The 20,616-nt window shown below is 39.2% G+C and overlaps 2 protein-coding genes across 2 annotated transcripts; both read right to left on the minus strand.

Annotated features, from left to right (window-relative positions):
• Window positions 1-1,418: 1,418 nt before the first annotated feature.
• Window positions 1,419-5,926, minus strand: LOC140949130 (protein Wnt-2b-like). The gene is made up of 4 exons (XM_073398365.1): window positions 5,856-5,926; window positions 5,480-5,706; window positions 4,512-4,786; window positions 1,419-1,883 (listed from the first exon to the last, which is right to left on the minus strand). The coding sequence occupies exons 1-4, from the start codon at window positions 5,924-5,926 to the stop codon at window positions 1,419-1,421; spliced, it is 1,038 nt and encodes a 345-aa protein (XP_073254466.1).
• A 6,527-nt stretch (window positions 5,927-12,453) lies between these two features.
• Window positions 12,454-18,617, minus strand: LOC140948558 (protein Wnt-2b-like). Its single transcript, XM_073397811.1, has 4 exons — window positions 18,376-18,617; window positions 18,026-18,252; window positions 17,193-17,461; window positions 12,454-13,917 (listed from the first exon to the last, which is right to left on the minus strand). Exons 1-4 carry the CDS (start codon window positions 18,444-18,446, stop codon window positions 13,453-13,455), a joined length of 1,032 nt encoding a protein of 343 aa, XP_073253912.1. The 5' UTR covers window positions 18,447-18,617; the 3' UTR covers window positions 12,454-13,452.
• Window positions 18,618-20,616: the final 1,999 nt, after the last annotated feature.

Consider the following 20,616-nt stretch of genomic DNA (forward strand, 5'->3'; position numbering starts at 1 on the left):
TATGAGGCAAAATGAAAAGACAATGCATTCCAAAGTGGGAGAGCAAACAATACGGGAAAATAACACTGATTTCAGTTACTGAGATCATATTGAAGAAGGCCAACTTTTGACTATTGACCTCTGCGATCTATTTCTATTTTACGTCTGGAGTTTAGAGTTAGTATTATAGAGTTTTGATTGTAGTTTTTGGATCAAAACCAGACGTAAAATATCAAGAGAATATGACAACCAGGACATAATATCATACTTATCACTCCTTGTACACCCTTACCTCCTCCTCTTACTCCCCCTCCCCCTCTCCCTCCTCCTCGCCTTACCACCCCTCCCTGCCGAACACACTTCCTTAATTTGCAATTATTACTAGTTTACCTGGATAGTCACCTTTTAACTGAGCTTTTGTTTTCTGTGGGCAGAATATACACATCCCCACGCGCAAACTCAGCAAGCTTAAGCATTTTTTAAAGATGTATTTAATCAGGAGTCGATTAGTTGTCTGCTCCAGATATTATTCGGTATTTCATCCTGGCTTCATGATTGAGGGGAGAAAGAAATTTAGACCTCTCGTAGACTACGAGCAGTCTCTCTTTTTCTCCAGGCTCCGGTTGTTCAAACGTTGGATAGCGTTATCCACCGGATAAATCACTATCCAGCGGATAGCGTAATTGATTTCCGTAATACTTATCTGCTGGATAGTGATTTATCCGGTGGATAGCGCTATCCAACGTTTGAACAACCGGGGCCAGATTTATAGAGGGGAGTGCACGCGCACGCGAGCGTCGAGCGGCAAAGCCGCGAGACACGAGAAACGAGGACGGCTTTTTCCGCGCCTCTCTCGCTTAGCGCCTTCAGTCTCACGTGTGGTCATTTTCGTCTCTCGCACGTTTCGCTCGACGGACTAAGAAAAAAGAGAGACTGCTCTCAATCTAGACCTCTCGTGGCTAACTGAACTTTTTTTCTTTTGCAGTGAATTCAACTTACGAAGAGGACTAGTTGCCTCAACTTTTTTTATCTTTAATAGTGCAGCGTACAGTAATCTCCGTTTATTTATTTATTTATTTATTTTTGAAAAGAAGTGCCACATCACGCAAATAACATTTCTGGAATTACGTTAAAAAAAATATTTTCTCTTTTCAATGGGCCGGAAAATTCCTAACCGCAAATAATATAAGCGACACCTCGCTCGTACTAACTTTCAACTGTAGGTGCGAACTAAGTTCTTATACTACCTATATTACATCTCTGCTACGGTTATTAGCCTATTTTTTTTTCGACGCCTTAGCTCGTCGTGTTAGCTCAAAGCGCGTAACTCAAACAAATTGATAGGTCGCCCTTTGAATTAAGGCCTAGGGACTACTATTAAGGCCTAAGGACTATGCAGGCCTGTTTAGATTACAACCTTTTGTAAAGCTGCGCTCAAATCACCGGCAAACGTATCTATCAACTATTCTACTGCAGGTGTTGCAGTTTACTTGGCAACACCAATGAAACTTGCATGAACATTCATACTTTTGCTGGACTTGAAGGGTGTTATAGCCACGTCCACAACACAAAATCTTGCAATTCCCAGGTCCCGAGACGGTCTTGTGGCAACGTCTTCCCGTGGTGCCCAGCGATCCGGTGCTGTTGTTGGGCAAGCAATAATCTGGGGACTCTTCCAAGAACCAAAGATCATCTTCCAAGGTCTTTTCTCGATTTTTTCTATCGGTCGCAACGAGCTGGTTTTTGTCCTGATGGACTGTTACTCTGGTAGCGTTGTAATATTTGTCGTGAAGATACCCGCCTACAGCACCAAACGGTCCCAAGGTTCTAAGGCACGTTCTATATGAGCACGAAGCTGAAATTCCATGACATTTGCAGACCAGCCTCATATGGCTCTTTATAGCCTGCAGGAAACAAAAAGCAACGACTAAGGCAAAAACAGACTGACTGAACAAAGTTTCTCTTCAGTAATTTAATACTGAGGTGGAAGTGCCAGGACAGTCATAAACGTACTCTTGCCGGTTTAGCTAAAATTAGCTGTATATTACATTCACGGCCTCAAAGAGATTTGTGTCTGAAAAATTCAAATCGTTTCCAGTCAGAGAAATGTGAATCACGATAAACTTGTGTCTGGCAAATCCTCGAAGCGCTTGTACACAGTTATGTTCAGGGACCGCGGAGGGGGAGGGGCTGGTAGGGCCGCGGCCCCACCACTTTTTTGCGCCCCCGCCCCCACTTTTTGCGCTAAAAAGAAAAATAATTAAAATTAAAAAAAAGACTTGAAACAAGTTTTTTCCGTCTATATTCCGCTATATTCTCTGTATTTTCTTTAATTTCAAACGCCAGGCATTTTGTGGGGCTCCTGTGCTTTTCGCGGTAATTGTGCCCTGGGGCCGACTTGCCCCTTGATCAAACGCCATGCCTTGGTAATTGCCTTGGCCACCCCTTCGCTTCGTTCGGCAGCGTGTTTTGTACTTCCAGCTCCGCCAGAGTTTTTTATCAGTTTTATCAGACGAAATGAAGATTATTACTAGGTTTTTCAAGCCAAACAAAGGTGAGTAGTTGTTTTGAGTTGATAAAAGTTTTATGTTTTGTCTTTCTCCTTTCGAATCAATGAAATATTCGATGGCAAGAAGAATTACATTACTTGAACAGTGAACAGCCATAGGGCTATTGCATTTAAAATCCGTACCCCCCGGTTGAGGACTTACCTTTTCATCTTACCCCTTTAGATTGGCTAAAATTGCATTCACCCCTGAAGACTTCCGTAAAACATGGGTTTACCCCTGAAGAATTGGGTCATACCCCTGAAGAATTTGGGTTTACCCCTGAAGAATTTTGTGAAAATTAAGGCTTCACCCCCAAAGAATTCCATATTTGTTTACTCTATATCTACCCCTAAAGAAATCCTCAATTTTTATAACTTACCCCTGGAGAATTCCATGGTTCCTCATCCGGGGGGGGGGGGGTGCGGATATTAAATGCAATAGCCCATAGTTAGAAATTTTTCGATTTTCAATATGAAAAAATTATTTTCAATTGTCAGCCCTCCCACATTTCACCTTGCTCCGCGGTCCCTGATGTTATGCACCACTTATAACTTACTGTACGTCCGCACTTATCGACTTTTGGTCCACAATTTAGGTCAAACAAGAAATTTTCTCTTTCGTGGTCTTTGAGTTTTTGATGCTTTTTTGAGAGAGTAAAACAAGAATTTCAGTTTTGCTTTAATACTTTCAAATTAGCTGCTCCACAGAATGTCAGTGAACACACACGTAACGCATAAGAGTATCGAACTACCGTAAAATTCCGAAAATAAGCCCCGGGGCTTTTATTTTTACAAAGGCCTTTTTTGAGGGGCTTATATTCGGAGGGGCTTCTGTACGGAGGGAAATTTGCGTTTCAAAATCCATTGGGCTAGCTTATAGTTGAAAGGAAATTTACAGTTTTTGCTTTGTTTTACTTTGTATTTGAGGGCAATTTCCAAGTAAAAGCCCCCCAGGTGGCTTATATTCGGACGGGCGATGTAACGGAGGGTTTTTTGCGTTACGAGTTTGGGGGGCTTATATTTGGAGGGGCTTATACAAGGAAGGGCTTATTTTCGGAATTTTACGGTATGACTTTACAACGACTGTCACAAAATCAACCCAAGCGGTCCCTTTGGGGATTTTCCGTTTTCCGTCATCCTAAACAATGGAAACGTCATTATTAACCCACAATCCCTCGCGGCCCCTGTTCAAGCTTTCTTTGGTATACTAACTGCATATGTCAACTGTAAGTACTTTCCTTTATACACGCGCAAGCTACTAGGATGCGGGGGCAATGATATCCTGATCTCATGGTCTGATATCACGATATCAGGAATGATATCATGATATCGACTTTTGAACGCGATGGCCTGCCATATTATGCCATATAGTTCTGCCCAACGACCATTAAGGATACATTATCAAAGGCTATTTTCAGCGGCGGGCCTTTCCCTTCGCGAACTCGGTTGTTAGGTAAATTTAAAAACAATAGAATATCACGAGCTCTGTTGAAACGCAAATGATAAAACAATCGAATATCACATGTAAAACAATAGATATATTCCTGAAAAACCCTAACAACGGACGACTCTCAACCTAAGTTGTAAAACAATTTTCTAAGTTGCTGGTTGTTATGTTTTTCAGGAATGTGCCTGTTGCCAGGTGCTTTTTGGAATGTAGTTATAATGCAACAACTTTCCGCATTTGGTATTTCATTTGCGTTTGAGTCCGAGTTTTGGGTATCTCGCTTCCCCGAGGTACACACATGAAAAACGTTCTGTGATGCCGAGCTGAAGAGAGGCGTCACAGAACCCCCTTATTTCATGTGTGTCTTTGGAACGAGAAAGTTCTTGACACAAAAACAACTAAGAAAACATTTTATTCAACTAAATAAATGAAGTCAGCGGTTTCTAAAGATAAAAATGGATGCCTTTGAGACAAGTCGACTTAACCCAGTTCTTGCCACAAAATAAATCGGATACCATTCAGACGATGTATCCTTACCTGTCGTCCCACAAAGTTGTTGTGAAGGTTAATTTTTGCTCTTACGTCTTGTTCCTTTTCTCGAGAATCTATAAACTCACTGGCGTATTTCAGACCATATTCAATGTTGTCATTACATCCACCCCACTCGAATCCTCGACTATCATATGTTCCTTCAGCTAGCTGAGTATTATTGCAAGCACAATTTCTCAGAACACCACGAGCACAAGCTTTTGTTATTTTGTGAACAACCCCGGAAGAGGTTATGGCATAAATAAAGGCGGTCTCTCGGGAAGCTGAAACAAAGCCACATCATTCAAATGTCAGAACTGAATCAGCAAAAATAACAGAAAGAAAAACAACAATCGCCGGACGTGAAACACAACAATATACGAATAAAGGCTGTAACACTGAACAAGTTTTTTTGCAAACTTTTCTTGTGATTTAGTTGAGGCACAATCTGCGAGAAAAATTACGACATATTAAAATTCGAAGAAAAATTCACCAGTCGAACAGGGCCCGCGGTTCCCCTAAAGATCATGAAGTTTAATTCTGGTTTAAGCCAAATTTTATTAGCAAAATTTTTTCGTCTAGGAACATACAGTTGGAGCTTATAAAGTATTTTTGAGCCTTTACTCTAAGATAAGGTTATGATAACCGACACAGAATGTATGATACTAAAAACAATCTTTTGGAAGGTAAATTGCGCTAACTGGCCTTTCAAGCACCTGGGCCTTAAGGAGCGAGCTAAACGTTAAAAGAGGTCCTTAGAAATGACTAAGACATTCTTATAACCATCGTTTGTTATATAACATGTCATATACCTTCCTTTAATTTTCTCTTTCAAAGTACATACATTTTTTCATGCTGTAACAGTTTTTCTGGCAAATTCCTTTTATCTGGCTTTTCCGTATGCGTGGTTGGATGGTGGTAAGTAATACCTAGTGATATCTCGCTTAACGACACCCCACTATAACTGATTCTTTTACCTTTTCGCGGAACTTTTCCGAAAACGCTGACATCCCGAGCAAATGTAGAACAATTCCATAACTCGTCCTTTAACTGTTTCTGACATTCTTGCACACCAAGTCTCGCACCTTTCCCGATACTGATCGCAATATCCAGATATTTTTCGCAAAATCGTTTTTGGTCTTTAACTAAACCAGCTTTGTTGCACATAACTTGAGCATCAAGATCGTACAGTTGAGACATAAACCTAATACATGCATAACAGAAACAAATTATATGTAGTCATCAAGACTTTCCACTTTTGTCTTACTTTTAACACTTCTTGCATTATTTTGAGAACAAATTTCCGGTGGAACTCTTGAAAATTCTTATATTCAGTTAGAAGTTTAAACTTACCACCAGTTAGAACATGAAAGTACTGGAAATGATAACAGAAGAACAGCAAAAAACCAGGTCGAGTTTCCCATATTCCCGGTCCGGTGTCTTACGCGCAGTTTAAAAAGAGTCGTCTCAGTTTAAAGTTTTTCCGCTCAAAACTATTTGATCGCAACACAATGTTTTTTTTTTTTTTTTTTTGAAGAACATTCTCGCACCTGTGGCCATATATATTACGTAAGTAATAATCATCATACTTGAAAATGACAGTAATGAAACATCATCGTAAGAAGTTTAATTCATATCCGGTAGCCGATCAAAAAAACGCTTTTTATGCAGTTTATAACAACAAACCTCACTTCAGAGATGGTAGCTTTAAGAAAAATACTATAGAAGAGTTCACTCTTTCAAGGAAACTGCCGGCCTGCTTAATTTAACTATTTGAGGGATATCCCGGCAGAAACACTCGAATGTTTTGCGTTGACAGGACGTCTGAGACGTTTTGTCAGTATAATCAATACATTCAAATGTACAGAATGTATTTCGCCTCAGGCCCTTTTGTTGTTTGTGAGTTTTAAAACCGACGATAAATATCGTTCTTTTATAAACCTTAATTATTAGGAAGTCATTAAGTGCTAAAGACTATGCTCTCAAAAATATTTTCGTTTGATGTCTCTAATAAAAATACATTAGAAGGCCGGTAACTCAATCTCTGAAGGGAAACGAAAAACAGTTCGAGTTAGCGGGGATTCGAGTTATCGGGATCGATTGAAATTTCAATACGCCACTTTAATAAACGCTAGTTACTGATTTTTCAGCACTTCAGTGTGTATAGGGCTAGTACAGTGCAATTTACTTACTCCATCAAAAACGGTAACATGGTTATTAGCCTTAGTGTTTTTACCGATTAAACAACGAGAAGAGCTAATGGGATGGCATCCGAGTGGGGTTACAACAACCAGAATTCGAATCATAGGGATAAATTTCGGTGAAATTTTGATCAAGGGAAAGGAAATTTAGTTCCAGACAGCGGAAGTTCTAGTTATCGAGTTTCTACTGTAGTACTAACAGTAACAGGAAGCTTAAGCAACGACGACGGCAACGGCAACAAAAACGGCAAAAAAAGCAAGAGGTTTAGATTAGTAAAACAACAACTTTGCAAGTGCATCACGCTTTTTGTACATTTTTTTGCACGACTACAAGGTGAAAGTGCCTTAATTCAAGTTTTCTCGAGGACAGGAAGACAAGACGACAACTTTCCTTTTCTTCTCCTGAGCTTTGACACAGTCCTTTAGAATTCAACTCTTAACATTTGCGAACATTTGACGAAGTAAATGAGATGGAACAAGCGCGATAAAGTTTGAAGCAGCGCGACTTCACTTTTTTAAGTGACGTTTTCGTTGCCGTCGCCGCCATTCTTGCTTACGCTCCCTAATGCGAAACTGCCTAATTTCACGTTTCGTCGAGGACGGAAACACAAGACAATAACTTTCTTTTTCTTTTTTTGAACTTTGATACAGTTCTTTAGAATTCAACTCCCAAACATTTGTCAACATTTGGCGAATTAAACGAGATGGAATAAGCGCGCGATAAAGTATGAAACAGCGCGCATTCACCTTTTTAGCGACATTTTCGTAGACTTCGCCGTGGTTGTTGCTTAAGATGGCCAATATTTAATGAATGGAACCCAATTAGCTAAGAGGCGGTTTTCAGTGAGGTCTCTCTGTTCTGTGTGTTTTTTTGTTTCGTTTTGTTTTTTTTTGTTTTTTTTTTTCCATCAATATTTATCCAGGGGCATCCAATTAAGCAGACTGAGCTAGTTTAAATGGCGGCCCTGACACAACACAAAACCAAAGACACTAAAACTAGAAAATTAATTAAGTTACAAAGGCAACATGTACCGCAGGCGTTACTGTTTAAAAAGGCGCTTTAGCTTGATTTTAAATTCGCTGAGCGTCTCTACTTGTTTAATGATTCTCGGTATTGTGTTGTAGGTCCGAGCACCGTTTGCACCGTTTGTGTAAACATATACTCTTGAGGTATATGTTATGTCATAAATGCCGGGCGTTGTAAGAATACATAAAATTGACAGCGGACTCTGAACCCAACAGAAAGCGAAAAAGAGGGGGAAAGCGTTATCGGCTAAGAACATCATGGCGGAGTTGTTCGAATGATACCTGTAATTGGCGCAAATCCACGGATAGTTACTATGACAACGTATTTGCTCCGTTTACAGTTAACCCGGGATTAGGGTTCACTGAGCTTCGAAATACCCGGCCCTGATTGGTTAACACAAGACCAAGTGGCTTTTAAGCGACGCATGCGCAGTTAATGATACGGTAAGAAGGGAAGCAATTTATTTTGTTATGGCGCAATACGCTTTCCTTAGAAAGGAATTTTTTCATTTTCACACAGAGAATGATATTAAACCTACAAAAAGGCAGTTTACGAAATAAAATTTATTTAAACTCCATTTTTAAAGGGTGATTTTTTGTGTTAAAAGATTTCGACCAATCATAAGAGTTAAAAACAACAGCCAAGAAAAGTTTACAATTTTACGTGTTCCTCAGATAGGATTTCTGTGTTACTTAGACTCAGAAGAGATTTTGTTATAAGGAAGTAGTTGGTTAGAAAACAAAAGATTAATATACATGCTCTCTGCGAAGATTTCGTAAAGTCTGATGTTTAAACCCATCACAAAATAATGTAGTATAGCACCTTTTTGCATTCCGAAGTGTTCTTTGCGTTTTGTTCTTTCCTTCTTATCTGGACCATAACTTAAAAATTTTTATACTTGTGCTTTTTATGTCCGCCTGTGCTTATGTTTGTGTCTAGGCCCTTTTGAGGGCGAAATGAGGACTCTTATGCTTGCGCTTATGCCTGGGTAGCCAGTGAGAGACAGTTATTAACGGGGAATGGATGAGCTGACTGGAGTAGCTTGACGTAGGTTAGGGTACTGTGGGGGCGTAACTACCTGTACGCAAAGACGCATTTGCGTATTTGAAAAAAAAGAAGTTGAAAAATAATAAAAACAAAGACAAAGCAAAGGAAATAAAAAGCGTTTACCTCATGATACGCATAAAATGATTTGAGAGGCGGGTTAGGATGGATTTGAAAAACGCTGCGTACCTCTGCAAAGTTTCTAGCTAAGCCCCTCAATAGATCTGCGATTTTCTTCAAAACCTTCGTCAGTTATCGTTTAGTTTCTTTAAATTAGGTGCTTTTAGACTGATTTTCAGAACCGTGCCAGTCAAAGAGTGTGTCGTTAAAATGGAATATTGCCTTGAGGTATACAAGTGCCTAGGATCATTCTTGAGCGGTCCGAGCTCGCCTGCTCAAATTCTAGTTCACTTTGAAGCCTCGCTGCTGTTTTTTTAACGTCGGAATGCAACCAAACAGTTGAGATATTGAAAGTTTTGTCTAATCTGAATCAACTGTTTTCTTCAACAATTTTTTCGTTTCCAATTTTTCTTGAATAGCTGAGGATGTGTGCGGACGTCAATGGGTAACCACATAAAGCCATGGAGGTTATGCCATTTTTACCCAAAATGATGCGGAAATAAGCTCTGTTATTATGCAGATAGTTCAGATTGTTTGGATACACCGACATGGAAACCCTGACGTCATATGCATAAGCCCCATTTGAAGACACATAGAACAGAACAGAGCAGTTTATTTAAACTCGGGATTTACTGAACGTTTTACAGTTCTAGCGTTCGTCGAACAGCTCATTTTCGGTATGACAGGAGAAAAATACAATATGAAAACTAAGTTTGACAGGGTTACTAGACCTACAATTTCACTACTTTTAGTTATATCAAGAAATGCATTACTTTTTTTATTATTTTGCTTCTAATATTTTTGCGCTTAGGAATTTTCCGGTTTGATTTAGCAAGCTTGTACATCGCTTGGGAAAGATTGTGCGTGTGCCTTGCCTAAATGCTGTTGTGGATAGTAGCTTTTTGTGGTTTTTCTTTTCGGTGGATTTTTTTAATCCGTTAACTGACCTTATCTTTTTAAGATTAGTGGGATTGTGAAAGGTTTGAACCTAGGAGTCATTTCAAAAGTAGGTTGAGTTTTATCGTCCAGGTGAAAGTAGTCCTAAATAGGACTGTTGTTGTTGACAGTGACTGACGTTTCGACAACCTGTGCGGTAGTCATCTTCAGAGTCAAGGTTAGTTGTATCACGTCAGTTGATGGTATTATACTCCGGTTATTGATCTCATTGGTCAATTACGTCGCGATGTTATCGGTCGTCTGTCAGTTAAGCCGTGATGTTATTGGCTATGAAGACTCGTAATCAGTAATTGGTGCGTTTCGATCTGTCTATTCTCACCGTTTAACAGTCGTCTATTGATAGTCAAATTGTCAGTTCTCCAGTCGTTCTCTCGTAGTTAGTTTTGCTTGATCTTGACAATAAGTCGTTTGTACGGCGCCGGTAACTGTTGGCTACGATTCAGTGGCGTTTGTTCTAAGTTAGTAAACCAGCTTTCTAAAGTAAGACGTTGATGTTAGTCTGTAGAATACGTTGTACATGTCGCAAAGTCCCAGTCAATTTAATGTTTCGTCTGTTAATGGTGCTCAGCAATGTGATTGTTGACGTCACCATTGCTGTATTGCTGATGAATTTGAGTTTCTAATAAATTGCTGTGGAAAATCCTTGAATCCTTCTGGTTCCTGCCGCCGACCGCCCCGTCCTGTAAGAAAAACTTTTCTAAGATGCTAAGCAACAACATTAAAAATTCATATCATCATAAATATTAAAGTGTAAAAATTCAGTATATTAAACAAGCTAAAATCGGTTATTCACTAAAATTTGTTTGATAAATGTTCGTTGCTGACCTTACTTTGTCTGTTAAACTGAACAGATAACCTCGTGGTATTTATTTTCCTCTGCTTAAGGCAACATTAACCCTTTAAGCCCTAAGAGTGATCAGCATGAAATTTCAAATTTTAGAAAGCAGAGTGGTCATGAGAATTGAGAATTGAGTACATGATCAGGGCAGATAAGTCTAATTAATATTTTAACAAATTCTCCCCACTACTTCTATCAAAAAAGTATAGGGACAATAAATGAGAATTTTAATTTTTATATTAGGGATTATAAGGTTAAAAGAGAACTAAGAGTATTGAAAAATACCTTAACAGAGGCTGTTGATAACAAAGGAAAAAGCCAGAGTTAATGGTAGAAGTTGTTTAGTCCTAGTGCAGACGTCAGAACGTAGTGACGTTTGTCTCGCCTTTTTTTTTTCTTCCTTTTTTCATTCTTCCCAAATTATAGCCTACTTTGACAACTGACCAGGACCACGAAAAAAGCAATCATTTGCCAAAGTCGCGGCTGAATTCGCCATTCCAGAAAATAAAAACGGAATTTTACAATAACTGAGCGATTTCTCCCGCGCTGATTGGCCCGATAAGAGCACAGATCATAGAAATGACGTGATGGTGGCGCAATTTGTTTTTCTCTTTCTTGCGCGCGCGATTTTCCGAGAAACTTCAACGGAAATGGATGTCAAAAACCGTCAATGTTATTATAAAAAAAATCGACAACAATTTTTCAATGGTCTGTACTCTGCGGCTTGTTATTTCACTTGAGTTTTGAACATTTTGAAGTCATTTCTATGGTCGATAAGAGTACAAACCATGGAAAAGTATTGTCGATTTGTTAAGTTACATGCAAGCGAGGCTTAATAGACCTTGGACAAAGCAACAAAGAGATAGCAGATATTAAAGAAAATAAACCTATTGGTCATAAATAACGTACACGTGCATACTGTAATAACCGAAGTGGAAGTTGTAAATGAAAGTTCAGCTCTATTTCCAGTCCGTTCGTGACCATTGTTTGTCGTTGACAATGACAACGAAGACGGCAACAAAAAGGTCACTAGTTTGGTGAATTTGCGTTCTTTCAAAACTTCGTCGTTATTTGAGACCTCATCCATGTCCAGAATGAGAGCCGAGGAAGAAGTCGACGAGTGTTCAAGTCCTCTACAAAACGTTAGGTTAGAGAATTTCACACAGGTGGCGGATCGTGGGGGCTTCAGACCCCCCTTACACGTACCCATCAGACCAGGAAAGTTTTCATGATTGGCTATTTTGAGGTTGCACGTGACTGAGAGGCGGTGTTGTGTCTGCGGGATTGTTTGATTGTTTTGGTGGACCAACTTCGACCCAGTTTTCTGTGCAACCTCGCAGTAGTCAATGTAAGAAGCGATAGTGTCCCCTAAACAGTCTCGAAATGGCCAATTGCTAGCATTTTAGGTTCTACTTAATTAAAATTTACTAGGAAATAACGTCTAACGACCATGTCGGATAAAAATGATTTCTTGTAGAATAGTTTTAACGGTGCGCGGGCTTGGAACCCTCCAGCGATAACGCAGAGGCTACCCCGGGGTTCGAATCCCATTGAAGGCCTTAAAAGACATTTAATTAACATTTTCTATAGACCTGAAAAGATTTTTGGCTTAGTTTGCAATTACCTTATTGCGATTAGAATTCTGCCGATAATATCTTCATTTAGATTTATTTTTAAAAGATTACCAGTCATGTGTGTGTTCACTTTTTTCCAGATTATTTAATGGTTAAGGCTGAAAGACACTATTTACGCTTTCATATACGTCTGACGTTTAAGTAGCTTGCGTGGCAGGCGCCGGTTAGTTTCTTTGGTTAGGTTAGCTTTTATAAAGTGCGCCAGGGGAACACGCGAAAGGAGGCACTTCTCCCTTTTTCCTCTTCTCGTACGCGCGCGCGTCCTCAATATTTCTCATTCGCCCTAAAAAACTGGCGCCTGCTACGCAGGCTAATGTTTGAAGGGCGCACACTATTTTCTACCCGAGCTGTCAAGAGCGGTTGGAAGCGATCAATATTTGTTATGAGAGTGCAAGTTTAGTCTCAGGGGAACCCACACAATTTTTTTTGTGCACTGATTGTAATATGCCATTTGTACGATGGCGTCACTTTACTACTTCGACCAGTACCCTCTCCATTTTTCCTTTCATATTTAAATCTGGTAATCCCATGGAGGTTTAAACAACGAAAGTCCCAACCTTAAAGGATTCTGGTAGTAGTAGTAAAATGACATCATCATGCAAATGGCCTATTAACATGTGCACTGTATTTTACCGTTTGCTTCATTTGTATCAATATATCGCTTAATATGTGCATGGATCAATCATAAACGTTGTATTACCTTACCTACGGTAAATAGGCCAGTGGCACTAAGAGGTCACGTGACCAATGCTTCCTTTAAACAATGAGTTGGAATCTTGCTGATTCCGAAAACTGTTAGAGCGCACAAAAATTATCTTACACCCGAAAGTAATAATGAAAGAAAGTATACAATAGCAATTATGTGAATTTGCTCTAGTGCAATTGACAAAACAAGGCGGCATGCCTTGTGTCATTTGTCCTAAACAGGGTAATAAATTGGGTGTTGTCCTAAACAAAGTATGTATTGTAAGAATTTTTTGTCCTAAACAGGGTCAGGGTTTGAAACCCTCAGCGGCTCACCTATACCCAAATATTGGTCAAGTAACACCTCCGAATCTAAAGGTTAGAATCTAAAAGTCTCTAGTTTCACAGCCATTCATCTCAGTCAAAGCTGCAGGCTTTATGATGTTCACCGGCAAACGTGTGTATCAACTACTCCCTCACAAATCTCGCAGTTTACCCGGCAGCACCAATAAAACTTGCAGGTACAATCGTACTTCTCAGGGACTTGAAAGCTGTTATAGCCACGCCCACAACACAAATTCCTGCAATTTCCGGGGCCTGGGGCGGTCTTGTAACAACGTCTTCCCATGGTACCCAGAGATCCCGTGCTGTTGTTGGGCACGCAATAATCCGGGGACTCTTCCAAGAACCAAAGATCACCTTCTAAGAGCTCTTCTGTAGTTTTCCCATCGACCGTAACAAGCTGGTTTTTGCTCTGATGGACTGTTACTTTGGCAGCGTTGTAATATTTTTCACGAAGATACACGCCTACCTCACCAAACGGTGGCACCCTTTTGTAGCACGTCTTATACAGGCAAGAAGCTGAATGTCCATGACATTTGCAGACCGGCCTCATATGGATCTTAACAGCCTACATAAAACAAAAAGAAAAGCAGTCGAACTTCCCGTACGTAGTCGACCTCCCAAATGCCAAGATTTAGTGGTCACTAAATGGGAGGTGGTCAGTGTCCGCACACGAGGGGTATTGCCGAGTGGCCTGTTCACAGACCCTCTATTTCCTCTTTAGAGAAATACAACCACGAGGGATTTATTGACCACAGGTGCAAGGGATGGGGGTGTGTTCTGTCGTAATTTTTAATAATTTTGTCGTAATTTGTAATACCTGTAGCAATTTGTGAAAAAAAAGCTGTCGTAATTTGTAACAAGAAAACCTCTCATAATTTGCTTGTAGCACTGTACCTTCCAAAGTTTTTTTTTCAAAATTTAACAGGTTCAGTTCCTAAAAAAGGGCTGAAATCATTGTGTCCTTTCATATCAACCTTGTACTGTCCCCTTGACGATCAAAAACCACTCGGGAAACAAGCCGCTTAAGTGTAAAGAATGCTTATTATTACAAACCAAGACAAAGTTATTACAAATTGTGTCAGCTTTCCTTATTTATTACAACAAAGTTTTTACAATTTGCAATAGGTATTACAAAACGCGACAAAATTATTACAAATTACGACAGCTATTATAAATTACGACACTAATTATTACAAATTATGACAGAGCAGGGTGGAAGAGAAAATAGACATTCCTTTCCGTTTTTTTTTTTCTCGCGCGCTGTCGAATAATTTGTCGAAAAAAGGGAAAGCCTTCTGTGTACAGGCTACTTCGGAGAAAAGGTTCCGATATACCTCACTTATTGAAGAGAATTCGTTGCGTGCAATTTCTTACTTAAAATGCTGTGTGCAGTTCCTTGTTTATATCAACAAAAATTCTTTTTATGATCTGAGTAGCATAGTACATACAGCGAACATAAAGATCAGACTACTCGCCAAACGGCCTGGTCGCTTCAGTACAATCAAACATGTGTTCATATTTTTTCGACGATTCAACTGTTATCTGTATTTATTGTGGGATGCCCAAAAAAACCGAATTGTCTTTCAAGAATTACTGCTTCGCCTTGCCATGACTTTCGCCTTCCATATATCCTCCCGAAAATCATTCTAGAACAGCCTTAGGGTGTTTACAAATTAAAAACGGAACACGTTTCTTGCTTCAAAAATAACTGTACTACGAACCACAGTGCCAGTCGCTCGTAAGCTAGAGAAGTGACCCATGGTAACATCGCCAATATTCGAAATTCCAATACGGCTATTTTTAGCGACAAGCCTGAGCTAATTTTGCAACAAAGTAAAATCACTGACTTTAGACGTTGTCGATATTTGGACCTCTGGGGATTTTATAGTTCGTTAATTCTCTTATGAAAACAATGAAATATAAGTGCCATGATAATGGGAAAAAGCGGCTTTCCCACGCAATGAAGTGAATTAATGTAGTATAATAGCTATAGGCCTATAGTCTATTCAAAGTACATGTTCTTATCACGCTCAACAAAGACCCCGTTCCCAATCAATAGGGAACTGAGATCTTTTCCTCGGAGTGTTATATTAAAGTTTTGTTTCAAAACCCTCCTCCATACTGGGAAACCAGCTAAGAGGTAATTGTAATGTTGGGACTTCACTGGACCGTGATTTGACTTAAACGTTTTCAATAGAGGCGTCAACACGACAGTACTTTTGTATAATATACAGATATTCATTTACTATCCTTCAATACCTATAGCTATGATTGTAAACTGAAGGTGTACTTAAATCAAATAAGCGTCTTAAGAACACAGTATATAGCTATGATTGTAAATTGAGAGTGTACTTAAGACAAATAAGCTTCTTGGGTAAGCATATATAGCTATGATTGTAAACTGAGTGTGTACTTAAGGTAAATAAGCTTCTTGGGAAAGCATGTATAGCTATGATTGTAAACTGAGTGTGTACTCAGTTAATGCAAATAAAATTCTTCGGAAAGCACTTGAGTTAATTAAAAGTGGTTTGGGACCCCACGTATTACCCTGCGAGCAGAGGTTTCTCTCTTGCATGGCTTTTAGCGCGTTTACGAAGTCGTTCGCGTCTCTTGTCAGCCACATAAGCGACTGACAAGCGACGCAAACAATACCCACGTATAAATGAACAAGTCTTATTGTGTGTTTTAGTAACTGGTGAAGTGAAGAGAATTGGCCACTCTGGTTTGAAGTTTTTCAGTCATGCATGTGTCTGTGAAAAAATAAATTTCGAGGGCTTGAAAAGATGCAGAAGAATTGAAAAGTAACACAAAACGATACTCGTTTAGATAGTAGATAAGCACTTAACTATTGAAGAAGTTATAATTGAAAAGACTTCAAACCAACGTCTCGATCTGCTCAATGTACGAAATACGTCACAAGAATACTGATTCAGGAGGAAATATGGCTCTTTCCTCTTAGACAGGGGCAAGTTATTCGCACCTCAAAAAGAGGTGAAAAATTAAATAAAATATTAAGGCGACTCGTTTAGAAAAATGGCGCACAAAAAAACTGTTTAAAATGTGAATTTATCGCAGTAAAGCTACCCTAGGGCTGTTACTATGGGCAGAAAACTACGTAAAAAGGTAAAAATGGCGTAAAAATGATTTGCCACGTTTTTAGTGTTGTTAAAATGTCTTACTGATCACTATCGATTCAAACGAACACAAAGTTTTGGGGACAAGGTTGTTTTTGACAAAAAAGCAAACAAACAATTAGACCAACATAATGATGAAAACGCAATATTAAAAGCTTTATTTACCCTCGACAGTATTCATAGCACAAAGGCCAGTATAGTGTGAGCCGGGAAAATCAGGAGCAAAAACAAATATTTTGGGCTCAGAATGACGTGGTTTCTGAAGAATGAATCTGATACTCTGATAGACTCCCTTCCACGGTTTTTTCCCCCAACTTTTGCTGGATACAGAGCACTAAGCGAATAACCATCGACACTGCTGGAAAAAGAACCTAAAAATAGGGTACCTTACCAGGTTTAAAGGCGATACGTTCAAAACAAGCGAAGATATTGCTTCATAAAGGCGCGAAATTTTACAGACGTCTGTATGGTGGGGGCTCAAAGGCGCGAAATTTTACAGACATTTTGTATAATTTCGCGCCTTTGCGGAGCTGTATATTTGTAAGTTTTTAATAAATCACTTTCAAACTTGGCAACTTTGCTGATTTTAAGTCGTTCTTTCCAGCCGTTTTGACGGATTTTCGCTAACTGGTCCCAGCTCATTCTCTCTCGGTCCCAGTCAAAAGTTGAAGAAACCGTGGATTGTTGTATTAAACGATGTACTCACATGTCTTCCCACAAAGTTGTTGTGAAGGTTAAGTTTTGCTCTTACGTCTTGTTCCTTTTCTCGAGAATCTATAAACTCACTGGCGTATTTCAGACCGTGTTCAATGCTGTCATTGCAACCACCCCACTGGAAGCCTCGACCATTTCTTCCTTGATGCTGTGTATTATTGCAAACACATTCTCTCAGTAAACCACGAGAACAAGCTTTTGTAACCTCGTGAACAACTCCAGAGGAAGTTATAGCATAGACAAAGGCGGTCTCTCGGGAAGCTAAAAAAAGCCACAACATTTCAATGTTAAAACTGAATCAGGAAAAACTAATGAATGGGAAAGTTTGCACGAACACTCAGCGGAAGTGAAAAACGAAAATTTGGGGACAGAGGCTGATACATTAGACGACTCTCACGGTTTTCTCGCAAATTGTCTCATGATTTTTTTCGAGACGCATAGAGTTATAAGTAAGAACTCATGGCCTCCTTTAATAGTAAGTATACATGCAGACTACTGTAAAACCTCCGAAGAAAAAAGCGCTTGTCGACGTTTCCGTCACACCAAGCCTTGCACGGAGCAAAATAAAGAATGTTGCAAGATAAAGTCAGGAATTTCAAGGGCTGTTACAATAGGCAGAGTCTTAGCAACTTGTTGTACAATGATGCGATCTGAAAATTAGCGAGAGAAATAACCTTGTCGAACAGAGCATTAACAATTGTGCTGGTAGCTTATAACTTAAAAGTTTTTAACCATTATGTGGTATATATTCTTCTTTTAATTTTCTCCTAAAAATTCCGTACGTTGTTTTCATGCTGAACCATGGTAATTAAGACATTCCTTTACCTTTTCGCAGAACTTTACCGAAAAGGCTGACATCACGAGTGTTTGTAGAACAATTCCATAATTCCTCCGTGAGTTGTTTCTTACATTCGGTTATACTAAGATTCGCACCCTTTCCAATGCTGATCGCAATATCAGGATATTCTTCACAAAATTGTCGTTGTTCTTTAACTAAATCAGCGCTGTTGCACCTAACCTTGGAATCAAGGTCGTACACTTGAGACATAAACCTAGTGAAACAAACACGAGCAATGATCGATGAATATATGAATTTATATCAAATTAACTACTGCGCAGAAGGTTTCACTTTTGACTGAGCTCGAATTCTAAATTAATTAGACGTTTAAACTTACCACCAATCAGAGGACGAAAGTATCGGAAAAGTTAACAGAAAAGCAGCGAAAAAGCAGGTCGAATTCGCCATGTTCTCGACAAGTACGACTGTGTTGATCGTGATTCGTGTACGCAGCAATCAAAAAGAGATGCGAGTGTCTGATTTATAATTTGTTCCACTCAAACCTGTCTCATCACGGTACAATGAGCAGTTTTCGATTCAGTAAAGAACATTCTTGCTCTTTCGGCCATACTATCTAAGTAACAATTCATGAATGACAACGACAATGAAACATTCTATAATAAGATATAGTTATTTACTGAATTCGTATCCGGTCTCCAATAGCCTATCAAGACTGAAAACTCTCATCGTCGACTCTTTGTAAGCAAACTCCACCTCAGAGCCGGTGGTTTTAAAAGTATTAAAGCAAGATATAAAAATTGATAAGAGGTGCTATTTTAACAAAATCGTTTAACCCTTTAGGTCCCTAGAGTGGTTAACATCCATTTTCTCCTAACCATTTCAATACATGATCAAAAGAGAAGGTTAGGAGAATGTAAAAATTGATCATCAAAGGAAAATGTTTTGATCGTCTATCAAATTCTCCCAGCTAATTCCTCAAGGTAATGTATGGAGAACAGTCTTGAGAAATTGTATGCTCACTGATTGGTGGCTTAAGGTTAAGTGAATTAGTAAGGAATATCGGTAAACACACAAATATCGTCTCTTGAATTGCATTGGCAAATTGACTTTCCGGCTGCAAATGTCTTTTAGCCTCAGGCATAAAGTCTTCTCATCTTTTGTTAGTTAACCATCCGACACTTAACATTTCCTTTTATACAACTAACGCCTTAAAATATTTTCTTCATAAAAACAATGACAATAATAGAAATAGAAACATTTCATGACTAGAGCCAAACTCGCCAAGGTGGTTTTCAGTTGAGGCCTCTCTATTCTGTTTTTATACGCATGTCTAAAAGTACGTAAAAATAGAAAACAAACTTTGCCACAAAAGCAATGTCAAAACGAAAGGGAAAAATCACTGAAAACATCTGATTGGTTAACACTTGACCACGTGACTTTATCACGACGCATGCGCAGAAGGTTTGCAAATTAAAAAAAGGATTGATTTACGAGTGTGCTTATATTTATGACTAGACCTTTTTGCCTTTTGTTGTGAAATGAAGAATCCTTATGCTTGCGTCGCTGTTGAGAAGCAGTTAATGTTTTCAATGAATAGGGTGGACTGGATGACAAAAGGAGCAACTGTCTTAAGTTAATGACGGTTAACGGAATGAATATTAAGCAAACACTTTTAAAAGACATCTCGACTCTCAGTGTTAGGTTTTCATTGGCAAGATGATAACAGCTTACATATTACTCGTGTCCGACCGATCACTAATACTGTTGGTATGACAGAGCTTCATTTGAAAGTGTCCATTTTCCGTATTACTGGTGTCATTATAGGTCATTAAAGGCATGTGTAAGAGAAAATATTTCGAGGTTTCTATTGCCGGGAACAAAGAAAACTGTCTGTCATAAATTCGGGGTGTTTATATTAAGCGGGTGCCCGAAAAGTGCTAATCCAGTTTCCTAACAAATTGCTAATATGCATTCAATCAGATAACATGATCGGGGTGTTTATATTAAGCGGGTGCCCGAAAAGTGCTAATCCAGTTTTCCTAACAAATTGCTAATATGCATTCAATCAGATAACATGATCGGGGTGTTTATATTAAGCGGGTGCCCGAAAAGTGCTAATCCAGTTTTCCTAACAAATTGCTAATATGCATTCAATCAGATAACATGATAACCAGTTCAGAGCTAACTGGTTTTCCATAGTATTCTGAACCTGAAGGGTAATTAGACGTCTTCCTCTCGATTTGCGCGCAAAGGAAGGCTGGAAGGAGAAGGTTTTGCCTCTCATTTTTCTATTTCCCATAGTCCCTAGAGCCTCGTCACCAGCAGTCACTAAAGTGCCACTCGCGTTTCCCGCTCGCCTTTGTGTGAAAAACGACGTGCCTGAGGAGGAGGCTGATTATGAGTATATACCGTCGGATGCGTTCAGGCGTCTACGAAAAAGCAGAGAGGCTTAAGCGCAGAACAGGTGATATCCACACAAAGCCCTAAATAGTACTGAAATAGGCTCTGATGATATGCTAATATTTCACATTGTTTGGTTACTGACCAACATGGCTACACTGAGGTTATGTGCATTCGCCAGAACGCAAAGATGAAGTCGTGGTTTACATTCATTTCC

This window comes from Porites lutea, chromosome 9 (genome assembly GCF_958299795.1).
Source record: "Porites lutea chromosome 9, jaPorLute2.1, whole genome shotgun sequence".
NCBI classification, from domain to species: Eukaryota; Metazoa; Cnidaria; class Anthozoa; order Scleractinia; family Poritidae; genus Porites; species Porites lutea.